Source organism: Lissotriton vulgaris, chromosome 9 (genome assembly GCF_964263255.1).
Source record: "Lissotriton vulgaris chromosome 9, aLisVul1.2, whole genome shotgun sequence".
NCBI lineage: Eukaryota > Metazoa > Chordata > Amphibia > Caudata > Salamandridae > Lissotriton > Lissotriton vulgaris.
Genome location: NC_141697.1, coordinates 152,835,319 through 152,861,485, shown reverse-complemented (window position 1 = coordinate 152,861,485; position 26,167 = coordinate 152,835,319). Strand labels below are relative to the sequence as shown.

Genomic DNA, 26,167 nt, shown 5'->3' with positions numbered 1-26,167 from the left:
CGGGGGTGGTTGGTGAGGGTTCAGTGTGTTGGTTGTCTTCGTCGAAGTTGTCGTAGATGCTCTTGATTTTGTGGTGGAAATAGATGCTAAGTTTGTCGCAGAGGTCTTGTGAGGGAGGGATGTCGGTAGACTCGCTGGTGGGTTGGGCGAACTCCTTGATGATGCTGAAGAGTTCCTTGCTGTTGTGTGCGTGGGTGGAGATTCTGTCTTCAATCGCTTTTTTCCTCGTTTCTCTGATGAGTTGATGGTGGGCGTTGGTGGCGGCTCTGAAGTTGTTGTGGGCTTCTGTGGATTTGGTGTTTCTCCAGGCCTTTTCAAGGCGGCGGCATGTGCGCCTAGACTCTCGAAGTTCGGTGGTAAACCATCTGGCTTTCTTGGCACGGGTATTGTTTTTCTTGAGGGGGGCTATGGTGTTGGTGCTGTCCGAGATCCATCTATGCAGGGTTCGGGCTGCGGTGTTGGGGTCGTCGTTTTCCGCGATGGTTGGGGTGGAGTTGTTGAGTGAGGAGGTGAGCTGGTCATCGGTGATTTTGGTCCAGTTTCTTTGTGGAAGCAGGTGCTGGTGTCTGTGGATGGTGGGTGTTCTGAAGGTGAAGTGGACGCAACGATGGTCGGTCCATGGGAGTTTGGTGGTGTGGCTGAAGGTGATGGAGTTTCCTGTAGTGAAGAGGGGGTCGAGGGTGTGTCCTGCTGAGTGCGTGGGCTCGGTCACGATCTGGCGGAGTCCAATGTTGTGGAGGTTGTCCAGGAGGGATGTGGTTTTGGGGTCCAGTTGATTGTCGAGGTGGAAGTTGAGGTCTCCCAGCAGGGTGTAGTTGGTGGATGCGATGGCCTGCGGGGAGATAATGTCCGTGATGGAGTTGGCGAAGGGTCCGCGGGGTTCAGGGGGTCGGTAGATGAGGGTTCCTCGGAGGGCGGCGGTGGGGCTGGCCAGTATCTTGAAGTGAAGGTGTTCCATCAGTTCTGTGGACTCGTCAGGGAGTGTGCTCAGGCGGAGGCTGGATTTGTGGACGATGGCAATTCCTCCTCCTGGGTGGATGGGGCGGTCCTTCCTGGAGATCTTGTATCCTTGGGGGATGGCGATGGCGGTGTCCGGTCCCGAGGTGGTGTTGGTCCAGGTTTCGGTGAAGAATGCTACGTCTGGGGTGGTGCTGTCGAGGAGGTCCCAGATTTCTGTTGCGTGTTTGTGGAGGGATCGGACGTTGAGGAGGATGCATTGCAGGGTCTTCGGTTCGGTTGTGTTCTTGTGGGCGGGTTGTGCTGGATCCGTGTTCTTGGCGGTGCTGCAGGTGTGCCGGCAGCGGTGACAGCTGAAGGGTCCATGGGTGTCGGCTGGTGATGCTAGCTTGCAGTTGTTGTTGCAGCCTGGGTTGAGTGCGTGGAGTGCTGCTGGGTCGTAGCGTTGGCGGGCGGAGGTCCAGGGTTCCTGGTGCTGGTTGCGGACGGGTCGCAGACGGGCGCAGACGTGCTTGCCTTTGACGCGCCTTCGGTGCAGCAGTGGCCGCCATTAAGTAGGGGTCGGGGAGGGCTGGACAGCTGGGAGGCGGGGAGGGGAGCTGGATTGGGCCGGTCGTGCTGGGGGGGGGGGGGGGGGGGGAGTGGGGGGGGGAGGGGCCGCGGGGGCAGCAGCGGCGGGGAAAGGTAAAGGGAGGAAAGAAGGGATAAAGAAAAAAGGGAAAATAAGCAGAAAAAAGGCACAAAAGAGCAGAGATGCAGAAAAGAGCAGAAAGGTGAAAGATAGAAAGGGTAAAAAAACGAGTGAAAACAGCTTCCATCCAAGACACTTGAAACAAAACCTCCCGTTCGGACAATTCCTACGGTTGAGACGAAATTGTTCTAGTAAACTGGATTACCATGTGCAAGCTGAAGAATTGAGCAAAAAACTGAAACAACGGGATTACCCAAAGAAGGTAATAAAGGAGGCCAACAAAAGGGCAAGCAACAACAACAGAGATGCCCTTTTAGAACCAAAAGTCCAGAACCCCTCAACAAATGAAAGACCGATTTGCATTACAACCTTTGATAAAGTATCTGACCAGGTTACGAAGATAGTTAAAAAACATTGGACCATACTGAATAGTGGCGATCTTAACATCCCAACACCGATGTTCAGTCATCGGAGAGGGATGAACCTAAAAAACTACCTGTCCATACTCGACCAAAGCCATCTGAAAGCACCAACAGACTTCATCCACTACCAAACGGCCACTACCCGTGCAACAATTGTAGTGTTTATCACCTGACTTCAATTACTAAGTCTGTCACGTTTAACAACAACACCACATGGCAACTTAAACATTTTTCAAATTGCAATACAAGTGGGGTAGTATATTTGATCACCTGCACCTGCAATTTGCACTATGTGGGCATGACCTCAAGGAAAGTCAGTACTCGAATTGTGGAGCACAGGAGCAATATTCGTTGCAAGAGATCCACCACACGCATGACCAACCATTTTATAGAAAAAAATCACACACCGAATGATCTGAGATGGGTGGTTTTGGAATGTGTGAAGAATAAAGAGAACTTAGAAAAAACCCTTCATGAACACGAACAACGTTGGGTATTCAAGCTCCAAACAGATGTACATGGGCTGAACGATGATATACCCTGGGGTGCATTCAACCACTAAGACAAACAATCTGAAACAACACCTACAATACCTACAAAAGTGGTTTGAACAGTACAGAAATAGACCTCACACAGAACATATAGGACCCAGAAAAGTCCTCAGATATATGAACAAAATAACCATGATCAACATGTGTGGAGAGGTGTGGCTCACTGGTTAGAGGCGGCAGACCTGTAAGCAGAGAACGGCCCGGGACCAGGGTTCAATTCCCGACGCGGCAGGGTCATGTACCAGGGGTCAACGGACTCGATAATTCTCACCTCAGTGCCTACTCTAACCTGGGAACACACTCGGTAACTCTGGGCATTAAGCTTGCCTCATCTCTACAACGGCCCCCCACAGACGCCAGGGATGCCTGGTTTCACCCTGGAGATACTCAGGAAGGGGCCATCTCACAGGGAAAACCAGGACGGGTTCCCCAGCGGTCTGCAGCGCCAGGACACTCGGTTAGAGTAACGGTGCGCTTTACAAATATCCCACATTTACATTTACATTTACAACATCTGAATTTAGTTCACAACTGTGATAATTCCCCATTTTTTCTGAATAATTATGCCAACTTCTACGGATCTCGTGAGATATTGGACTTTTAAAACCCTTACCCTCTCTCCAGTTGTACATTAGAATACCTTTTTATAAAAACGAGACATTTTGCGCAAAACGAGGACCACAACCCCCCCTCCAATATTATTTTAGCAATTTCCAAAACTTGAACTAATGAAACTGAAAAAAGACTTCCCCGTTATGAACAATTGCATCCTCCCAATATGGCCGCTCAAACGAAGCAGTCTAGACTCAACCCGGAAACGAAAGGAAACAAAAACAGAGCCCGCGGAACGCATTCCAAGATGCGGTCCAAGGGGAAGCAGCTAGGTATACCGCGCGGCGTTGCTGATTAGGAAGTAAGAGAACCATCTCGTTTCTCATGCCAGAAAAAAGAGAGAAAAGTCTCTCAAAAACCTCCCGCCCAGATAACCTTCGGTTTCTTAAAAATTAACTGTGCTTTATCAATCCCGTAAATTACAGCATTGTTTCCACCGAGGCGACACCGCCCCTCTCAGAGACCATGATGTGCTATTAAGCACCTACAAATGTATATATTTGGGATTTTACTTTGACTTTTATGTTAAATGTAGTGGGCGTTCACTGTCTTTGTCTTGGTTAGTCACTTCTGAATGTTTGTACAGATATTTCACGTCACAATCACCTTACGTGTTTTTATCTAGCAGACACCGGACCTGAAAGCTTGCACGCACCAATAGGGGCAAAAGTGCCATATAGAGTATGCATATATACATGTATATGTATCGAAAACGTGCATCATGAAGGACTTACATGACCCCGATCTCCCTGAGAAAGGGGCAAGGTGTTTCTAAACTCTGTTTATTCATTTTTCTTACAGGTTCTTCAGTGAGTAATACATACGTCCTAAAGTTATCGCGTATGTATTTTGAACCACGCATGTATCTCAATCAAACAGCGTTCATCATTGTAAAATACTTTTTTTCACTAATGAATCCTTAACCTTAATTCAGGTTTCTAGGAGTGGCATATACAGGGCTGGTCCCTGTATGGTCCTGACGAAAGGCTAGGGTTAGCGTGAAACATGTTGACCATATACTGATCCTACCTACATAATTAGTCGGTGTACAGTATAACCCCACTTTTAACATACCAGTCTAGTAGCAAAATAAAACATTGAGGCCCACTAGCACGGTATTTTTAATTTACACACTCACCCACTCCACCCCACTACACTTTATTGCACCACACATAGTCCTTCACAACTATAGTGCTCCTACGTAGTTCGCAAGTCGCAGCACGCCCCTTTTCGTAGAGAACTGGGATGGCCCCAATGATGAAGCATGTCACCGTGAGGAAACTCCGGTGAGTGAGGGGACTAAAGAAAGACATTTTTTCTTTCTTTTTCGGCTACACCTAAATATTATTTTGAAGTTAGCCACCACACGAGACAGGTCTCCGAACACAGATTCTGGGCTCGTTTCAGTGCTAAAACCAGCCCTGAAACTTGACTGAGTGGGGTGTTAGAAATCATGGGTTTCAACGAACTCCATCATGGATTTATTCACGTGCTTCTCCAGAGAAGGCAAAGGAGGGAGATAGGCCCGTAATTTGTGGGTATAAGTGGGCCAGCTCTCGGTTTCTTTAAAAGGGGCAGGATTCTCTCCTGTTTCCAAAGAGGCGGCATAATACCTGCAGCCAATGAAGAATTCAGGACCTTATTAATATGTTGATTGATGGTGGGGGCCAGAACTGGTAAAAGCTTCACAGGACACACATCCACTGGTGAGCCTGATTTCAGGCTCATCAGATACGAGAGTGAGTCCTCAATTTTGATGGCCGGAAACTGTAATAGCTGGGGGCCTTGTAAGGGTTTGCATAGTGGAGAAGAACTAATTAGGTCTCCCACTATCCCCACTCCAGTTTTATTATCCTTAGATGACACCGCGAAGTACTGCTGGATTGTTGTTATTTTGCCAAAAAAGGATTGAGCGAGCAAATGTGACCAGTCAGCTGACAGTGGAACTACTCCGCTAGTTACCGTTGGAGCCATGAAAAACTTTACGATACCAAAGATCTCTTTGCTCTTATTTTTTGCCGACGTGATTTTATTCTGCCAATAATTTGCCTTAGCCTCTCTCCCCATCTTATAATATGCTTTTTGAGCGGCCCTGTAGATCTCTTTATCCTTCCGACAATAAGGTTTACGCCACTTCCTCCCCAGCTTTTTACATTCCCTTTGTCTGGTCCTCAATGATTCATTGAACCAGAGAGCTGAGTGGGCACTACTTCCAGAGGTACACACTCTTAATGGTGCAGCGACATCGATGTACAATCTTAACCAATCCTCAACTGCACAGGCATCCGCTACAGGACTGTCTAATAGTGTGGGAACAGAAGAGGCGAGAGCCCTATGTAAGAGTGGTAGTGATATCTTGTGTAAAGCTCTGAAACTATAATCAGCGGCTGTGGTATCTATGCGCTCGCTTTTCCCAATAATTGGTATCTAAAATGGGATTAAGAAATGATCCAACCAAATGTTTGCAATCTGAGAGTCAGTGTCCAGCTCCATATTACAGAAGATTTGGTCCAGTACATGGCCCAGCTTGTGTGCAGGCTCTTTGATAAGGGGTATAAGCCTGTATGCAGACATAATCTCCAAAAGAGCAACCACCTGAGAGTCCGAAGGTTTGTCCATTTGCAGATTCAGGTCCCCTAATATCAGAAGGTGTTTATACTTTAGCGCTAGAGATGAAATACAATCCTGAAGGGACCTTACATAATTACCAGATAAGCCAGGTGGTCTGTAGATCAGTTTCCCTGCAAGACAATGCTGAGAGGGCAGAGTGCTGAGAAAACCCAACCATTCTGCACCAACCACTACATCCAGGGCCAAAGGGGCACATTCAAATTCTTGATTAAATATAATGGCAACACCGCCACCCTTGCCCCCTCCCGATCTTTCCTGATGATCCTATAGTTTTCCGGAATGGCCGTTGCTATAATAGGATTAGAGACATCCGACAACCATGTTTCTGTAAGAAACAGGAAATCTGGGTGCTCTTCAATTAGAAGATCATGAATTTAGGTATCGGGTTTTTGCAATGAGTGTGTATTAAGCAGAAATGCCTTAATCTGTTCACTCTGACTCTTTGCCCAAGCTTTACCCTTCCCAAAGGTTGGGCCCATGAGAGTAGAGCCATTAATTTGTATTGGAGACCAATTACAACATGAACAGTACAAACAGAGCTCACCGTCGTTTTAACCCCCGGTGCCACAGCTGGTTAACCCAGAACGTAAATTAAGCAGTTCCTCCCGCCCATACTGCCTGATGTGCGTAGCATCGAAAGCCCCACGCGCAGCATACCCAGCGCCGGCCGCCTCCGGGACCCTGATGGGCACCGACGGGCATTCCTTTGGTGCGACAGCGGCGCGGCCGCGCAGCGTATCTGTTTATATCCATGAATGACTAGAGCGTCAACCTCCCAAAATGGTGGCACTCAATGTCCCCAGCGTGAGGTAAGAGACTCGAAATCTCACCCCCACTTCATGGTTTAGCAGCGTTATTGCCAAAAAATGCAACGTGCGCGTGTATCTGATAATCACATTAAATGTGGATCCTCCTGAACCGTGGGCAGAGAGCTGAGCCCCTTGGGTAATGATGGGCTGGACCTCAAGAGGCTCTACAAGCTGGTGCACGTGCCTATACTGCACTAGAGGGCCCAAGGGTGCAGTCGCCCTGTGCACGAGCTGACCCCACTGCTGTGGGCTATTGGAACTAGACTGGAGGGCATGTGGGGCACGGACAGCCTTACTTTCGCCCCCCCACCCTCGCCGCTGCTGGCAGTGGTGTCCGACTTGTAACGGGGAGGTAGCACCAGTTGGTGTTGCGGACCTGAGCTACCTAGTGCAACTGGAAACTAGCGCACATGGGGACACCGGACTGGCCTCAGAGGGGCACGGACAAGCCAGCCCGCTCCACCAGGTCCAACACAATAATGCAATAAGCCACCCCACCACAGTTCATCACAAGACAACCTGGCGCCGGTGAGGAGAGCGAAGATGGTGGAAGCGGCGAACCGTCCAGCGCGTAGATTCTTGGAGCCATCCATGGCACCGGAAAGGCTCTGAAGTATCAAATCGAGACTGTATTTATCGATGTTAACCTACTGAGAGCTGACCTATGTAAAGTGGCTGACAAAGTGACCACGGCAGAGGGAGATATACTGAGCATAAAGGGGGAGATGATGTCACTCAAGCAACAGATGGTCCATAGTTACAAGGACCCTTGAGCGGCTGGCAAGGAGCTTGGCATAGTAACACTGGAGTCCTAGGGTTCCCCGAGTTAGCTGAAGAGGGTAAAACTGAACACTTCCTGGAGCGTTGGATATGCACCCAGCTGTGGCCAAGGGCCTGTCCGAGTTATTCGCTCCCCTGGCTATAGTCGTCAAAATCTTAAACTACCAAGACAGGGATTCTATCCTACAGGCCGCAAGAGAGACATGGAATCTATCTTATGAAAAAAACAAAATCGCCATATACCTGGATCACACTAGACTGGTCCAGAAGCAAAGGAAAACCTTTCTGGGTGTGAAACAGAAGCTCTGCGATATGCACCTGCAATATGTGCTGCTCTACTCTGAAGGTTATTGCACAAGGTATGGCCCATTTCATTGAAACAACAGACGAGGCCTGGAAATGGCTGGAGATACGAGGCAACGCCCTGCCCCCCTCCCATCCCCCGCCCCCATGAGCAGCGCAACAAAAGGAAGGGCTGTGGCACCTGATCAGGACGAGGAATTCGAAACAAAAGACGCCTGGATCGGCTCACCGATTGAGACCCCCCCCAGATGAACTGAGGATCATGGTGGGTGAGTATGGTACCATGCAAATGGAATCCACTGATTTGGGTGCTCGTCCCTGCCGACTGCCGAGCCTGGGTCTGAGCGGAGAATGTCCCTGAAACACTCAATTTGACGATGGATGTGGTCCCCAAAACTATCCTGGACTCAGCCCCTGGGACAGAAGACGCCGGATAAAACAAGAAGCATGCACAACACTGAACTATCATTAGATACCTTGTCGTTCATGATAACTGGAGAGTGCAGCACCAGTTGGACATGTGGTTGTTGCTGGGGTACTTTGGTTAGGGATGGGGGGAATGAGCGTTTGCGGGCGGAGAAGGGGGGGACGCCTGAGAAAGTCAACTTGGCGAGAAGGGAGTTGTTGGACTTTGTAATAACATCGGGAAGGTTTGCAATTTCATTGTGTACGGCCCTAACAAACAGGCTATCACAGAATGCAGTAATGGTTGGGATAGGCTGGGAGGCTGGTTTCTTTGGGAAGTTCAGTGGCCCTTGTTGGGAGGCTGTGCACGTCCTAAAACAAGCATGGGGAGTGCATAGTCGAATGCACTGTTGTACGCCATTTGTCCGTGGGAGGGTTGGAGAGAATCTGGTACAGTTTATTTTCCATTTTTTTTTTCCAAAACCTTTATTGTCTTTATGCACAGTATTACAATACAAAGAAAAGAGAAATCACATTCTGTATCAATGTTGTTGACATATATAATACTGTAATGCTTGTGAATGCGTATAGAGAATCTGGTACAGTTATCACTGTTTCGTTAACAGTTGTTGTAAGCAGCATCTTTTGAGAATGGGTGGGGCACACAGATGGGGACCTGGGAGACAGTACGTGAGATACTGTTGGAACAATGGAGGTTAAGTTCATCAGCTGGAATATGCGGGGACTGGGCACATGTACAAAACGCTATAGAGTACTTTTGTTTCTTCTGATACATCACATCTCAGTGGCTTGCTTACAAGAAACCCACCTTGATGTCACAGGAGCCAATAAGCTAGAGAAAAATTGGAGGGGCCAGATCTTTCACTCATCCTACTCTTCTCACGCGAAGGGTGTGCTAATATGGGTGGCCATGGAAGTGAACGTAAACGGTCGATACATCATGCTTAGGGCAAAACTAGACAGACGAGATAGGGTTATCCTGAACATCTACGCTCTGAATGTAGATGACCCCCTCTTCTCTGGGTGGAGGACTGTGTTCTAGACCCTGACTTAGACAGGCGCCCTCCTTGACAACGCACCAAGCCATGGATGAATGAGAGGCTCCAAGAGGTAATGAGAAACTTAGTAATAAGAGAAATATATAGGGATAGACACCCGGCTCAGAAGTTGTACACCTGCCATTCTCCTACTCATAATACACGCAGCAGACTGGACACCGTCTTAGTCTCTGAAATGGAAGCTGCCCTAAACGTCAAAGTTGCCCACCTGGCCCGTTTCCTCTCCAATCACTCCCTGGTTAGCTGCGTGGTCTGCTGAGACTCAGAACTTGGCAAATGACGTTGGACATCCTAGAGGACCCAGTGGGGAGGGAGACCATATTGCATGTCTTGACTGACTATATGACAATTAACTTGGAGGGGCAAACACCACTAGAGCCATGGAATTGGAGCCCTGGAAGCTGTGGTATGAGGGGCATGTATAGGGCTGACATGTGGAGTCCACAGCTAACTGCAACAAGACGTTGAGGTAGAGGAATTGGCATCAGTAGAGGCACAAACCTCAGACCAAGCTGACCTGACCTTCGCAGTCCGGGAGTGGGATACACGAGCATGTATAAACAGCATACGGGACAGGCTAGATAAGTACACACTCCGTCAGTATCGGCAGCGGAGGGAGACAGGTCGGGATGGCTCCTGGCTTGGACTTATATTACTTTGCTGCGCAGCTTCAGCATACGTCCCATTGGTTAGAAGATAGAGATGACAGGGATAACGACTCCTTGCTGGCCAGGTGCACTCGGACATGCTTCCAATTGCGCTGATGTAGGGCAGTCAATGACCACCTGCCCTATGTAGTATACGGCACAGAAAATATATGGCAACAATATGTGGAAAAGGTACGGAAACACGCTCAGTTTCGCAGGGAGCTCACTATATGGATACTAGCCCCCGTAAGAGACATGAGTTCACATATGTCCTTTCAAGCGTGGATGGAGGTGGGATAAGGCGTCCGCGTGGACCTCTACCCGAACAAAACGTTTCTTTCATACGAACAAATCTGCAGAGACTTTACACTGGGTCATTACCTACACTACATGGGGCTGTTGGAGAGTGCTAGAATAACTTGGCCCGAGTACCCTAACATTCCGCAACCGGCTCACACAGTGGACATACTGCTCACATTCGGATCTGGGTGCAGGTTGATTTCACTGCTGTATAATACTCGACTGTCCCCCGCCTCTGGCAAAAGCAGCATAGGATGGGGACCTAGATAAACAAACAGATGACAAGACATGGACAGCCATAAGCGCTCTTACACACACAGTTTCCTGCAACGCGCAGTTCAAACTGATCCATTCCAACTTTTTGCCCCGCACCTACCTTATGCCGCTGAGATTACGACCTATTTCTCAGAGCCACACAAACATGGACCCAAATGTGACATGGGGAAGGCAGATTTTTTTTACACTTAGCATGGGCATGTCCTGGGCTGCAGCAGTTCTGGCCTCGGGTCGTGGCGAAGGTGCGTGAAAGCATATGCCTCCACATACTGGAGGAGCGACTACAATGTCTGTTGGGCCATGTACGAATACCCAGGAAGCAGAAAATGGCATACAAATTGATACAACTGATGATAGTGTTAGCTAGGCGTAGGATTGCCATTACCGGGATGGGACAGAGAGGCCCAGACATAAGAGCATGGCGCAAAGTTGTGCGACAGAGGGCGCCAGCAGAAGAAACTCATATGAAATGAAATCTTAGGGTTGATGTATGTATGTATGTATAGGCATTTATATAGCGCACTACTTACCCGGAGGGTCCCAAGGCGCTTCGACCGCTGCGAAACCCTTCCTGGCTTCCCTGAGAGATTGTCCCTTAATGGGTATCTCCAGGGTGAGACCAGGCATCCCCGGCGGTCTGGTGGGGCTGTTAGTGAAGATGAGGCAAGCTAATGCCCAGAGTTGCCGAGTGTGATCGCTGATCAGAGTGGGCACCGAGGCGAGAGAATTATCGAGTCCGCTGACCCTGGTCCAGAAACCTGCCGCACCGGGAATCGAACCCTGGTCCCGGGCCGTCCTCTGCTCTCGGGTCTGCCGCCTCTAACCAGTGAGCCACACTACTTCACTAAGCTGCAGATGGATTTGACTGAGTGGCGAGAACTGTGCAACTCTTCCCTGAACCCCGAAACTCCTGAGAGCGACCAGCAGGAATCTACGACAAACAAGGGTTGGGTTTGTGGAGATGATAATGGGTCTGGAGAGCATCAAATACGTACAGGACAGTTGTGCGACACCTCTTGATTCCATGTAATGCATGTAATGTTTTACTTTACCTCATTGTTCCTTGAAAATGTATATGTGGGAGACTGTTGGCCACAGTGCACCCGACGATGTGCATAAGATGCCTGCATCTCAATGAATGCTGTATTGTTTGTTAAAAAACAAAAGAAAATTAGAAAAGAAAAAAAAACAGCACAAGTGCTTCTCGCATAGTGTCTGGGAGGTGCCCCAAAAGGTAAGCCACGCCATATACCTCCAACAGTCTACCTACAATCAAGTCTGCAGATTTATGATAAAATTCTGCAGGCAAGCCGTCACATAAAAGGCATTTTTGCCGGCTTTTGACTTTTCAACAAGGCAATAATCTCATCCTTAGTCAGGCCCGCCTCAAGTATATTCCTATCTTCCGGTCTCAGACAGGGCAGTTTAAGCTCCACTACGAGGTGCGACCCTGGGGTGCCAACATGGGATCTTGGGAGCCGTACTGCTTCTACAATCTGGCTAAGAGAGCCCCCGTTTTGTCCCCTTCTGCATGTAGTCACAGTCTGTCGGCTGTGTAAGCGTATTTTTCAATCTGCGCCAGTCATCGAGTACGGAGCTACGCAAGCTGCGCCACTCTTCTAATTTGGAAGGTGAGTCAGGAGCATCCTTTCTATCGCCAATAATTTGGATTTGTTACGTTCCATTTCACCTATCAATTATTTCTGAACCCTGTATGATGTGTTCATACACACTCCTTGAAGTGCCACCTTCATCAATTCCCAGGCAGGAGCCCTAGTCGTAGAACTTCCCCAATTTTCGTGGAAATAATGCCCTTGTCTGTTTTGGACCAAGCCAAAAAATGGCAGGTCAACCAGGGCCTCCGCACATAGGCGCCATTGTGGTATCGCTGGGCGCAGTCGTTCCCGCGTCAGGGAGAGCAAGAGGGGGAGTGGTCAGAAAGATACCTCACCAGGTATGTCAACTCAAAAGTCAGAGCTGCGAGGCCTGGAGTCAAGAGATTGTAGTCAAGTCTGTGGGGCTCGCGGTCCAGCGATGGGTCTTGTACACAATTGCAGTTGCCTGTGAGCAATATGACATTGGTTAGGAATGGAGTCGCTGCTGTTACCACCTCGGTAAAGAACTGTGGGTGATCTGCGTTCGCAGCGTATACTGGAATTATAGGGAGATCTCGGCTATCTAAAGCTCCAGACAGGATTACAAAACTGCCATCAGTGTCCACCAAATGGCCTTATGCTGAAACGACCCCAGGGGGTACCCCGATTAAGGTACGCCGTGCGTACCCCAAATTCGATGTTGAATACAGCTGACCCCTCCATCGCTTATTCAGAGCCGGGAGACAGTCGCCCGAGACATGTGTCTCCTGTAGAAAGATGAAAGGGATATGGTATCCCTTAAGGTATACCTGCACTCTCTGCCGTTTCCTGGGCTATGCTAATCCCCCGACATTCCACGTCACGATTTTGAATGTCTTATCTACCATATTAATTTATCTGTAGGAGCTGGTCTACGCTTGGACAAAGCTCCAGTCAACACCTCATCCTTCCAGCCACCTGAAACACCCCCACTCCACTATATTGAAACAAGAAAACAACTTCCCATACCCACAACTCTCCCCCTAACCCCTGGGCAGTACCACCAACCTGTCCAGACTCACAACAAGAGACACTATAAACTGCTAGTCCTGCCCCATACCCAACTCTGTACTCATGAGTATATCAAACGAAAAATGTGAGATAACTGTTGTGCAAAGCTAGGTGTCAGTGCACCACGACAGGCACCAGAGGAAGAAAGGACTAGAAGAAAACCCTCCTGCTATCCTGCTGCAGCCATACAACCCCTGGTCCCTACATGTGAAGACTGTGCACCTCGAAGAAATTCTCACCCAGGCCCCCCCACTTGCTAAAAGGTACAAACAGACTTTAAAACAGAAGGATGTGGGTGCCTAGACCAAGACATCACCCCCCCCCCCGATTTCACAACAGCAGAGGCATACTAACAATTTATACTAGTCAAGAATGTAGTTAAGAAAGATTCATTTGTAAGGGCCTCGTAGGAGTTCCCATCTGTGCCGCCATCCATAGCAGCCACTGGTCTGTAAAAATTAGTTTAGTTTGTCAAAAGTAAATCATGAATGGCCGTCTTCTGTGATGTCAGTGTAGTACTCAGGGCCACTCTGTCTGTCTAAATGAAGTTTTGGAGTTGCCAGCTGGGCATTTATTTCATGAAGCGTTCCATCAGAGCAACCCTCTATGTGTACCTGTCCAGTTTGGGAGCCTGGTTGTACAGTTTTCGCAGCCTACCGGGAGGATCTGCATTTAGCCGTTAAGGTAGGTATGTGGTCTTGGTCTCCCCGAGGACAAGGAAGGAGCCCCAGAAGCATGTCCGCCCAGTCTGATGCTTCAGTCGCCATTCAAAAGAAATGCACCGTTTCCTGAATTACCCCATATCATATGGGAGAAGTGTGGCTCAATGGTTAGAGCGGCAGACCCTGATGCAGAGGTCTGGCCCGGACCAGGGTTCAATTCCCGGCTCGGCGGGTCTTGGGCATAGTTTCCCCGGACCTTATATTCTCGCCTCGGTGCCTATTCTAATCATGGGTCCCACTCTGCAACTCTGGGCAATAGCTTGCTTAATCTCCACAACGGCCCCAACAGGGCTAGGATGCCTAGCTTCACCTTGGGGGTACCCAGGAGTGGGCACTTCACAGGGAAAGGCCAGAAGGGTTCCACAGAGGTATGTGCACAGCGCCTTGAGACCCCTTCGGGGGTGATACGTGCGCTATATAAAAGCACTACATTTACATTTATTTATATATAATGTTTGTGTGGGCACCCCCAGGGTGCATATACCAGCTCCTCCGTTTTGGAACACCAGTCCATCACCCACTGCCAAGCCAACAAGCCTGAGGCGGCAGAGGAATTCCAGTTCTGGGCGATGACCCTTTTCCAAAGTAATGAACCCACCCCCAAAAGACATCTATCAGAGCACCCCCCCCCCCGCCCACCCCCCCCGAGGTTTTTCGAACAGGCCCACTAGTCTGATCCTTGGCGAACAGTCAATGGGCCTTCCCAGCACCCATGACAAGACCACCAGGAGTCGGCACCAGCAGTGGTATATAATTGGGACGACTAAATCACATGGAAGACGTCTGCTTCTTCTGCCACACATCTAAGAAATTAGGACGATGGGAGCTTGCCTGCCTTCCACAACATCAGTGGAGTTAGGCTGATCAATTTTTAATGGAGACTGCACTTTTCCCAAGTTCTCCATGTACAGCATGTGTAGGACAGCTTTATGAGGGAAAGTGAGCAAGCTTTCTATTCTTTGCTTTATATTATATGCTATATTTGTGAGTGCAAATTAGTGATTTTCAGTAGTCAAAAATGCTATGTCTTCTAGGGCTAAGACAATGATAATACACATTTTGAAAATGTAGTCTACAATGTGGTGAGAGTTATGGCAACAATATAGAGCTCTGTGTTATCATGGCTTAAGGATACAGGAGTTTTAAGTTACTTTAATTTAATTTGTTAACAATAGCAATATTAAACGAGGACGCAGACAAGTACAATCGGGATACAAGATTCCATAAGGATGCACTTAGAACACAATATATATGTGTTGCTACTTGTTACCTTTGGATGTCGCTGCAGAAATTTTGCTGCTTCTTCAAAGTATTCAAGGCGAAAATCTTTCATTGTTGGTGGCAGGTCCTCAAAGTTAAAGTACGGCAGCGCAAGGGATGCAAAGCCCCTACTAGCAAGCAGACTAGATCGGTACTCCCGAAAACCTCCTTCATCGCCAAACATATCAATCACGCCAGGAAAGGGTCCATCACCTGCAAAGCCAGACCATGTAAAGTTAGATAATGTGTTAGCAGAAGGTGTGTTCCTAGTGAAAAAGTAGAAATTCGTTTTCAGTGAGCGGAAATTGAGGGTGAAGCAAAAAGTCTTGAGAACATGGCTTGATGCTAAGACACAACACGTTCTATTTTGTAGAGCGAACACCCATGTTAATACCCTCCATTCATGTACTGAAGAGTCTATGAAAGAGTGTTTAGAAGGTAAGAGGGGCCCCTTACTATACCCGTGGGACTAGGGCACTTACACAGTGAAATACGAAAAATCCCAAAGGGTGAACTTCAAAAGCACAATAGGTGCATAAACATGCCTCTACTTTCACTCCTCTCAGTCAACTCACTTGTCATACATCCTAATAGAAAGTGCCATATAGATCTAAAGGATTCTCATAGAATAAAAATTGAACAAATGTATTTGTTACACATAAAAGAAGGAATATTTCATATGTAAATACATATACAAACTAATATCACAGGTTAAAAAAGGCAATAATACAATGCAAATGAATCAATAAAGTAAAAAATACCACTCCTAGAGAGTTACACAAACAGACTAATATACTCAGTCTTCAACAGCTAACACATCTGCAATAATACAATGATACTCGCACTGAGGGATAGACTCCTTTGTACTCAATATTCCCACAGTGCTGAGTTAGTAGATTGTGTCAATTCAGATAGCGTCGACGCGTTTCGATGGTTCTTTAAATTTTATCCATCTTTTTTGAGACAAAGTCATAAACCTCTCTAGTTCACGTAAAGCTTGTTTTCAGGCCAACACCTAAAAAACATAAACACTATTAAAACTAATCTTAACAGGGTTGACACAATACTCTATTAAATTAGATTGCGTTTAGTGACCACAGTTCAGCATTCACAGTGTCTTTTTGTGAATTTGGCAAAAAATATATTTTATTAAAGATCACAGTGTACATAGAACCATTCCTGGCCTGGTTAAAAATCATAGTATTTAGCACAACTGCTATTTATGGCCTAGGTTCCCTGTAGACCTCGTTTCATTGAGTCCTTCATTATCTCATTTAACACAGCCTTTATAAGAGTTGGTAACATACATTAAAAAAATTACATTACAATGGGGCCCTTACTCCTAGAATTAACAGTCCTCCTTCCTCCCTCCTGTATATGGCACCATCTTCGCTCATACTATATCTACTCTTCATACTCACACTCATTCTATTTTAAAACGGTACTCCGTTCTCCTAGATTATACTCTCTGCACATACATCCATTTAAGTGGCTTATATAATCTTTATCATTCCCTCGGCTTAAAGGTAGTGTCCAGAAACCAATTATTCCTTTTTGGTCATTCTAAAATTGTCATTAAAAGAACGGGTTACTTTCAGTCAACTGCTCCGTACAGGTAATTAGCATATCGGGCAGCTATATACAGAAGCAAAAATCCAATTGTTATATAACATAAGGTTTACTTAGTAAGTCCAAATTGTTTGGTATTGTTTGACCTCTCACCTGCTTCAACGTTTCCACGCAGGTGTATCCATCCTTACACTGGGGTTTCTGCTGTTTGGATTGTCCCAGTTGTGTACACCTAATATGGTCATAGGGCTTGTTTCCTTAGGATGTCTAAATGCCGGAAGGACTGCTTCACTCATATGAATTTGTAGGTCAGACCTTCTTTTACCTATGTATAGGGAAATATATGTGGGCAATAAGGTATCTTATTGGTCCATAGACGTGCCTGCTACACACCCATATCGGTATTTATTAAGACTGCCCAGCGTGTTGGACGTTCGTTTAACTGCCAACTAAATACCTTAGTGGGGAATTCGGACTCCCTCCATTGTTTTAATTAAATTTTCTCGAGCCTATTTTGAAACGGAACATGACCCCTGTATTGCATGCAATGTAAGCACGTGTACGGAGTAAAACCCCTTAGAATCATATGGGTTCCTTCTTTGTGCCTTACTCAGGGAGACTTCTCGGTGTAATGTTTAAAGGTACTGCTCCCGCTTTCCAGTCTGGCAGCCTAGGCTTATGCTCTCCCCATGCCAGCCTTCTTCGCGCCTTGCTCCGGGAGAGTTCTCGGACTAAAATTAAATTACTGCTCCCGCTTTCGCTATCCAGTTGATGCAATAAAAGATATGCCTTTTATTGGTTTGAAATCCAGTTTAATGTACAGATAAAACTCCACCCGATCATAAAGCGTTTTGAACTCAGAGATAATATCTTGAACAGCTACCACATTCGTATCAGCACAATCCACTACAGAAACAGGTAAATCATTGTTGAACTTAGGTAATTCACCCACTTTAATAGGATCATCATCCCCAGGAACCAGGTATAGACCCATCCGAGCAAGGTCTTTCCATCCCACAATGTTCTTTCCTTTTTCAGCAACATAAATCTTAGTTACTGTTTCCCTCCCAAGACATTGGACCAACCCTGAAAAATAACCAATCATGTTGATATCCTTCTCACCAAATGCCTTGGGATTGACATCCGATTTGATTAGATTAACCCTTCTATTCCATTTTTCATAGAACGTTGAGTCTCTAAGAATTGTGAATGGGGATCCGGAATCTGCCATAACCTGTAGTGGAATATTATCTATGATTGCAGAACATAAAGGACCCTTAATAGAATCAACATCTCCATTACAATCTAAAGTTACAACGATATTCTTAAAAGCACTTGAACAAGACTCAACTTCATACTCAATAAAATTCACATTAGGAGGTTTCTTTGCAAATCTGCATACACCTTGAAAATGTCCAATCTTTTTGCAGACAGTACAACGTTTCTTAAGAGCTGGACAGTTTGGAGCGTTGCCTATGTGGTCTTTAGAACCACATCTATAACAAAATATATTCTGTTTCTTCTGAAAAGGCTTAGGACCAAATTGAGTTTTACTTTTACTTTTAGGGTTTATTGCACAAACTATTCCTTCCTGATCAGAATCAGAAAAATCAACCATGTTCACTGCTCGTTTGGCTTGTTCCATCACGACCTTACCAGTCAAGGTAGATCGCTCAATACTTAAAGCAAGATCAATTACCTCGCTTAAAGATGGATTTTTACACCCAAGAATCCTTTGTTTAATTTTTCTTGAAGCACAATTAAATACAAATTGTTCTCGAATAAGTTTATCTGGTGAAGGTTCAAAGTCACATGTAATGGCCAAAACTCTAAGGGCAGAAATATACTCTTCTACCTTAACCTCCTCCACTTGTTTCCTTGCATAAAAATTGTGACGTTCCAGCATAATATTAGGTTCATCACAGAACTGTTTTTAGGTCTCGCGACCTATCAATGCGCGCATGCGCATTGAGCGGAGCGAGAATTCAAGTGCTCAAAATGCTCGTCAAACCAAGGGCTTTTTGGTGCGGTTTTCTTTGAGTTCACGTGAATCACGTGACCAAACAAGCACGCACATCAGCCTCCCTCCTAATTGCATTTTTTCACGGCCGCACAGCACATCAAAGGGCTTCTCCCAGCGTGTGCTGTGCGGCTTCTCCTCCCCTAATTATTCATGGCTGGCCGGTGGCCGGCCGTACTTTCAGTTTCCCGGCCGCTCTGCATTATCATGTACGTGTTGATGACGATTTACACAGAACGCTTGTTTGTACTACTTGCCACTTGCATTAAAAATAAAATTCCATTATTTCACTTTTGTCTCCGTGTGTGCATTTATTTAATGTTTCTTTATTTCACCTTTCTTTCGCGATTTGCTTGTTTGGTTTATTTTCCTTCCCTCTTTGGCACGGCATGCAATCCAGCATTGAGGCAGTACCTTCAACTTTACTTCACCTTATTCAAAAATAAAGGCTCCTTTCTTGGTCATTCGATTTTGTTGTTCTACTTGTTAAGTGCTTTTGTGCTTGTCACATCTGCACTGGAAGTCTGTCACTTTCTCAAAAGGTTAGCCGGTGCTTATCACGCAGGGTCGGACTGTCACTTCCATTGTGTTTAGTCAACACGAGGAAGGGCCTTTGCCCACGATCTGCTACCTCCATGCAGTGTCCTACACGTGTGTGCGCATAACTCCGCATGTGTGTGATCAACAGGGCTTCTAAGCAAGAGAGGAATACTAAAGATGCTACTGGGTGAAGAGCACGGACTCACCCGCATACACTCCAAGAGGGCCACTATCACGTGGACCTAGTGCACTGGGTTAAGCAGCATATATTAGAAACCACAGATAACGACGTTTCAGCAAACTGCATTATGGGATTTGTAGTTTTGCAGCCACCATCATATACGCAATTTATTGCACGCGTACCTATTGCTTCCATGGTATTATGTATCCCATGGACAAGTGAGCAGTCCTGGGTAGACGTCTCCACTCCTTAATTTGTAATACATGCTCATTTTCCATCTACAATAAACCTCTGGAAAAGTCTTGCGCACCAAAAGTTTAGCATTCCCTGGGAGCGGGCAGTAGGCTGTACCCGAGAGGTGGCTGCATCTGTTGTTTACAGAGGGCACGGTTCCGACGAGCTATGCCCTTTGAAGTCAATAAACAGAGTGTGGATTACTGCACACTGCAAATCCCCCGGCCCGTGCCGGCGCCCTAATAGCCCATCAACATACCGGCGGGAAATAAATCCATAATTTTCCAGATGGTCACAGCAGGGTGCCAATAGCCCCCGAAAGGCTAGCGCCGAGTACGAGCCTATGTTCCCTAATCCTCACAATACAGAATTAAATTGAACGACGGCATATACGCTCTCCCCAAAACAAGTCCTATTGGAAAGACGACTCGCATTTAGCGTATGCAATGTTAATGCCGCTTTAAGAAGATATTACTTTTGGAAACTCGATTGGATCTGATACGTCCATCTCCCCCTCCCTTTCTTTTACCGAGCGCATGCTTCTGAGCACCCCAGGGGACGTAAAAAGAGGGGGTGGGAGGGTAAACCACCGAGTACAGACCTATCGAAAGCAGCACAACATGAACATCCGGCGGCTTGGGGTCGAACAATAAGCCAGCCAGTCGATGGCGAACCAGCCTGAACCCGTGCTGTTCCTGACACGTTTCAGCTCCCTGCTCATGTGAAGGAGTCTGCCGGCGGCGGCAGTGCAGCCACAACTCACCACCAGGCTGCGACACCCTCACATTTAACGCTCCATAAAATGAAGGTCACTGACAATCCCAGTGTATGTCCCGTGATTATCAGATTTTTTATGGTCTCGATTTCTGCTGTGGATTGGGGTTGGCGCTTTTCTACCCAAAACGTGCAATCGTTTTAACTTAAGATATGTGTATATTATTGACACAGTAGTGAACTACGTAAATTAAAAAAGTGTCATTTACAATACCAATCGCTCAAACTTTCCTAATGCGAAAAGTTAAAAGTATGGGCATTGTAAATCACAAAACAAAAAAATAAAATGTCATTTAGAAAACCAATAGCTCAAACGTTCCTACTGCGAGACCTATTGGCAACGCCAGTGCTTGTTTAAGTCTAGCAATGGCTTCAACATAAACATTCCAAGGATTATCTCCACTTTCGTCTGAAGAGACAGGAGGAGCTATAGGAGTAATGCTTTTAAAAATTCTCTGAGCAGCCTGGCCAAGACATCCAAAAAGAATCGCAAACTTGCGTTGATGAGAAAATTCAGAAGCATCAATTGCAAATAGATGATTTTCAAATAAAGCAAACCATTCAGTCCATATAATATCAGGCGTTCCTGGTTCACTCAGAAATGGGGGTGGTTGAGTGATCTGATGCCATTGGTTACTTGCCATGACTCCAAACAAAATAATAAATAAGAAGAATTAAAACATGAAATTATACTTTACATAAAATTTAAAAATGTTACCACTATCATCAAGATGTCAAAATAAATAAACACAGCGTTTTGTGAATGAAAAAGAGATAAATAAGTTCATTTAATCACTCCTAATCAAGCGTGCATATCGCTGTAGAGATGTAGATATGTCTTTAAAAATCACTCTTAAGCGAGCGTGTGTATCGTTGTAGCAATACACTTCTAAATTAACTTTTGAATAAGCGTGCGTATTGCTGAAAAAATATGCTTCTGAAATCACTTTTGAACAAGCGTGCGTATCGCTGTAGCAATACTCTTTTAAATTATCTTTGAATAAACGTGCGTATCACTGTAAAAATATGCTCCTGAAATAACTTTTGAACAAGCGTGCGTATCGCTGTAGCAATACGCTTTTTCAAATTGCTTTTGAATAAATAGTCACCTTTAAAATCGCTGTAAATTCAATAAGCGTGCACATCGCTGAAGAGACGTGCAGAGGTAGGAATACATTCACCAATACTCTCTAGGATTAAATCCAGCTGATTGACACCGACCAACCGTCAAGGGCCTTGCATGAAAGTCAGGGTGAAATCCAATCACGCAACGGAAAAATTCCAGACAAGCCTTTTAAATCCCCAAAAAGCCAATAGAAAGATGTTGAGGCTTACCAATCACGCTTCTGTAATAAAATAATATAGGCCGTACTTCCGACTACGGTCCTACCAGACTGACATCCAGGATCAGACGGTAATTTTCAATTTTTGAATCGGGAAGTAAAATGTCCAAATTCTTGCGAGGGTACAGGTGGAGTTGTTTCCCAGATCGTCGCCAAATGATGAAATAAAAGATACGCCTTTTATTGGTTTGAAATCCAGTTTAATGTACAGATAAAACTCCACCCGATCATGAAGCGTCTGAACAGCAGCAAGCCAACAGTGACAATGGCCAACTGCAGAACAGGCGTTCATGCGCGAGTGACAACCATTCAAGTATAAACATGTTTATACACGTGGACAAACATCGCGCGGTGTATGACATAATCATTACACTACACCAGTCTTGTCGCCTGGATTTACGCTCTCACTATGCCTGGCTCATCCCTCTCATTCCAGGCTAACTTACCAATGTAAATTTCTTTTAGCGAGGCGAAGTGCGTCCTCCTCTGTCGGCGTCCGACATCAGTTTAGATATGTACGAGCTACGGAACTTTTAAGTAGGGCCCTATTTTCTCCTAATACGGACCATCTGTGTGCTTTTTTTTCAAAGTTCGATGACCTGTCTTCCCCCAGAACACAAGCGCACTGCTTCCGGGTCGGCCTATGATACTGAATCTACATCGGGCACTAGGAATGGGCGCCATCTTTTAGTATGGTTGATACGTATATACTCAAATTGTTTAACTAATCGTTTTCATAGCTACAATACGAATACATATGATATTCGCAATAATAAAATGACATTTAACAAATAATCCAAATAGGACTGCACTCCTGATAAAATACATGGGTCAATCCTATCATTCTGATCCGGACCAATCCGCCGACTATAGCGGTGATTGTAGGTGCCCTCTAAAAATAGGGATTTGTACATGCCCGATAATAATTATTATATCAATGAAAAATGGTTATTTAGTCATGCCCTAGACTGAACTTTTTACTTTTGTAGGGCACTCTTCTTGGTAGGATGAAAAAGGGGACAAGCCCAGGATTCACTATGTAAATCTGCGCCCGATGTTCTTTATGTGAAGTAAAGCTCATTAAGAAAAGAGGGTGAATTTAATCTCCTATAAGCTGCATACGTAGAAAAGGCCCAAGTCCCTTATAATTATATTTTAAGATATCTACTAGAAGTAGCATACATCCTCCTCGTGTTTTACCCCAGTAGCAAAAAGGGTCTATATTATTTCAATTGCTAGTTAAAATTCAATTGCCTTACAGTTATGTTTACTCATATCCAGATAGCATTCGAGTTATACTTGAGGTATTGGACGTCAGGTGATAAATGACATCCAATCTTCTCTGCTATTCAAGTCTTTAGTAATGGTCTCAAGCATACATATATACCATTGTTCTCTGGTTTTCCTAATTTTTTCAGTATGTCCTCCTCGCCAATTTGTTTGAATTTTTTCTAATATATACCATTTGACGGCATCACACTTCAAAAAGGAATAATTGGTTTCTGGACACTACCTCTAAGCTGTGGGAATGATAAAGATTGTATAAGCCACTTAAATGGATGTATGTTCAGAGAGTGTAATCTAGGAGAACGGAGTACCGTTTTAAAATAGAATGAGTGTGAGTATGAAGAGTAGATATAGTATGAGCGAAGATACTGCCATATACAGGAGGGAGGAAGGAGGACTGTTAATTCTAAGAGTAATGGCCCCATTGTAATGTAATTTTATTTATGTATGTTACCAACTCTTATCAAGGCTGTGTTAAATGAGATAATGAAGGACCCAATGAAACCAGGTCTACAGGGAACCTAGGCCATAAATAGCAGTTGTGCTAAATACTATGATTTTTAACCAGGCCAGGATTGGTTCTATGTACACTGTGATCTTTAATAAAATATATTTTTTGACAAATTCACTAAAAGACACTGTGAATGCTGAACTGTGGTCACTAAACGCAATCTTATGTAATAGAGTATTGTGTCAACCCTGTTAAGATTAGTTTTAATAGTGTTTATGTTTTTTAGGTCTTGGCCTGAAAACAAGTGTTACATGAACTAGAGAGGTTTATGACTTTGTCTTAAAAAAGATGGATAAAATTTAAAGAACCATCGAAACGCGTCGACGCTATCTGAATTGACACAATCTACTAACTCAACACTGTGGGAATATTGAGTACAAAGGAGTCTATCCCTCAGTGCGAGTATCATTGTATTATTGCAGATGTGTTAGCTGTTGAAGACTGAGTATATTAGTCTGTTTCTGTAACTCTCTAGGAGTGGTATTTTTAACTTTATTGATTCATTTGTATTGTATTATTGTCCTTTTTTAACCTGTGATATTAGTTTGGTTATGTTAGGTATATGTATTTACATATGAAATATTCCTTCTTTTATGTGTAACAAATACATTTGTTCAATTTTTATTCTATGGGAATCCTTTAGATCTATATGGCACTTTCTATTAGGATGTATGACAAGTGAGTTGACTGAGAGGAGTGAAAGTGGAGGCATGTTTATGTACATAGTGTGCTTTTGAAGTTTACCCTTTGGGATTTTTCATATTTCACTGAGTCTATGAAAGACACATCTTATGAAACTAAAGAAGTAGTATGTTAAAAATCATCATACATTCGAACAAAAGCGGTCATCGAAAAAGTCATTTCCATCTAAGAAAAAAAGCTGAATAATCCCAGCACGGTTGAGTTTGAAATTAAAGTCATGTCTTGAGTAGAACGATGACGCAGCATGGTCGCATCCATAATAATTGTCTACAAAGAGTTGCAGAATATTGTTATGAAACCCTTTCTTTATACTGAATGTATCTCATATTTGCATGAAGACATTGCCAAACAGGGCATGCAGAGCAGAGAGTGCAGTGCTATATGCATCATTGTACCATCTAGACACCCATTGGTGTGTTGTTTGTGAGCTTTATTCTGGCAAGACAGGAGGGGACAGGCAACGAAGTATGGGGCAAGCAACAATGGGGGGGATGAGCGGACTGGACAAGCATAATTGCAGAAAGAGGGTGGGGGAAGGGAAAGCAACAATGCAGGAGGCAATAAGGCGGAAGGGGGTGCAAGAAAAAAGAAAAGTAAGTACCCTCCTATGCGGTGAGCAGTGAAAGGACACTGGGCTAGGGAAGAAGTACTTGGGCCATGCTCCACTGTAGTAATAAACAGACGAAGAGGAAGTGAAGCTGGCACTTTCCGACCAAAGAGAAGGAAGGTAAAGAGAGAGACGATGAAGACAACCAATGGTAAGCAATGAACAGGCTGTAAAATGTCCAAGTAAACAAAATGTCTTGCAAGCAACAGCACATGCTCTATCTCAGGTGAGACATAAACTATAGGGTGTAGGGGGAATGGGAAGGGAGGGGGCAAACTGTCAAAGAGGTGAAGGTGCCCGCAAAATGCTGATGGGAAAAAAACAACCAACAGTGTCTACAGAACATTTGTGTCCCGCCGCAGGAGAAACAGCCTTTCCATTGCAGTCTTGAACAAGCAGGACCTTTACCATGAAGATAAGTGTTTGTACTTTTACCACAAAGTACTTTTTCATGCAGGTAAGTCTTTTTTTAAAATAACTTTTAATGTTATTTTACGTTTTTTCAGATGGGTAGAGGTAGAGGGAGGTGAGGATGACTTTATGGTTATACCGGGTTGGTAGAGGTAAAGGCAGGTGAGAGTGACTTGACGGTTCAGGGGTGATAGGGGTAAAGGGATGTGAAGGTGACTTGAGGGTGATGGTGTAGATAGAGGGAAAGGAAACTGAAGTTGAAAGGAGGGCTCAGAGGTGGGTAGAGGTAAAGGGAGGCGAGAGTGGCTTGTGGGCTCAGGGGTAGGTATAGAAAAGGAGAGAAGAGTAACTTGAGGGCTCAGGGGTGGTTAGTGTTAAGGGAGGTGAGGGTGACTTTAGGATTATGGGGTCGGTAGGGGTAAAAGGAGTGGAGGAAGACTTGAGGGTCGCGTGCTGGTAGAGTGTGAGGGTGACTTGAGGGGTCAGTAGGGGTAAAGGGAGGGGAGGGTGATTTGAGGGTCATGTGGTGGGTAGAGTTAAAGGGAGGTGAGGGTGGCTTGAGAATTCATTGGTCAGTAGAGGTTAAAAAAAAGGTGAGGGTGACTTGAAGGTTCAGGGGTGGGTAGAGGTAAAGGAAGGTGAATGTGACGAGCGCTCGTATGGGTAGAGGTAAAGGGAGGTGACAGTGACTTGAGGATTCAGAGGTCGGTAGAGGTAAAGTGAGGTGAGGGTGACTTGAGGGTTGAGGGGTGGGTAGAGGTAATGGTGGGTGAGGGTAACTTGAGGATTCCAGGGTGGATAGAGGTAAAGGATGGTAAGGGTGACTTAAGCGTTGAGGGGCGGGTGGCGGTAAAGGGATATGAAGGTGAATTGAGGACTCAGGGGTCAGTAGAGGTAA

The 26,167-nt window shown here is 45.4% G+C and overlaps 1 protein-coding gene across 1 annotated transcript in view; it reads right to left on the bottom strand.

The window, feature by feature from the left end:
• LOC147689769 (acyl-coenzyme A thioesterase 5-like) overlaps positions 1-26,167 on the bottom strand; it is a 63,689-nt gene that overhangs the window by 36,176 nt on the left and 1,346 nt on the right. The window contains exon 2 of the mRNA XM_086937247.1: positions 15,101-15,303. Within this exon, the coding sequence (XP_086793373.1) occupies positions 15,101-15,303 (203 nt within the window). The remainder of the gene's footprint in view (positions 1-15,100; positions 15,304-26,167) is intronic.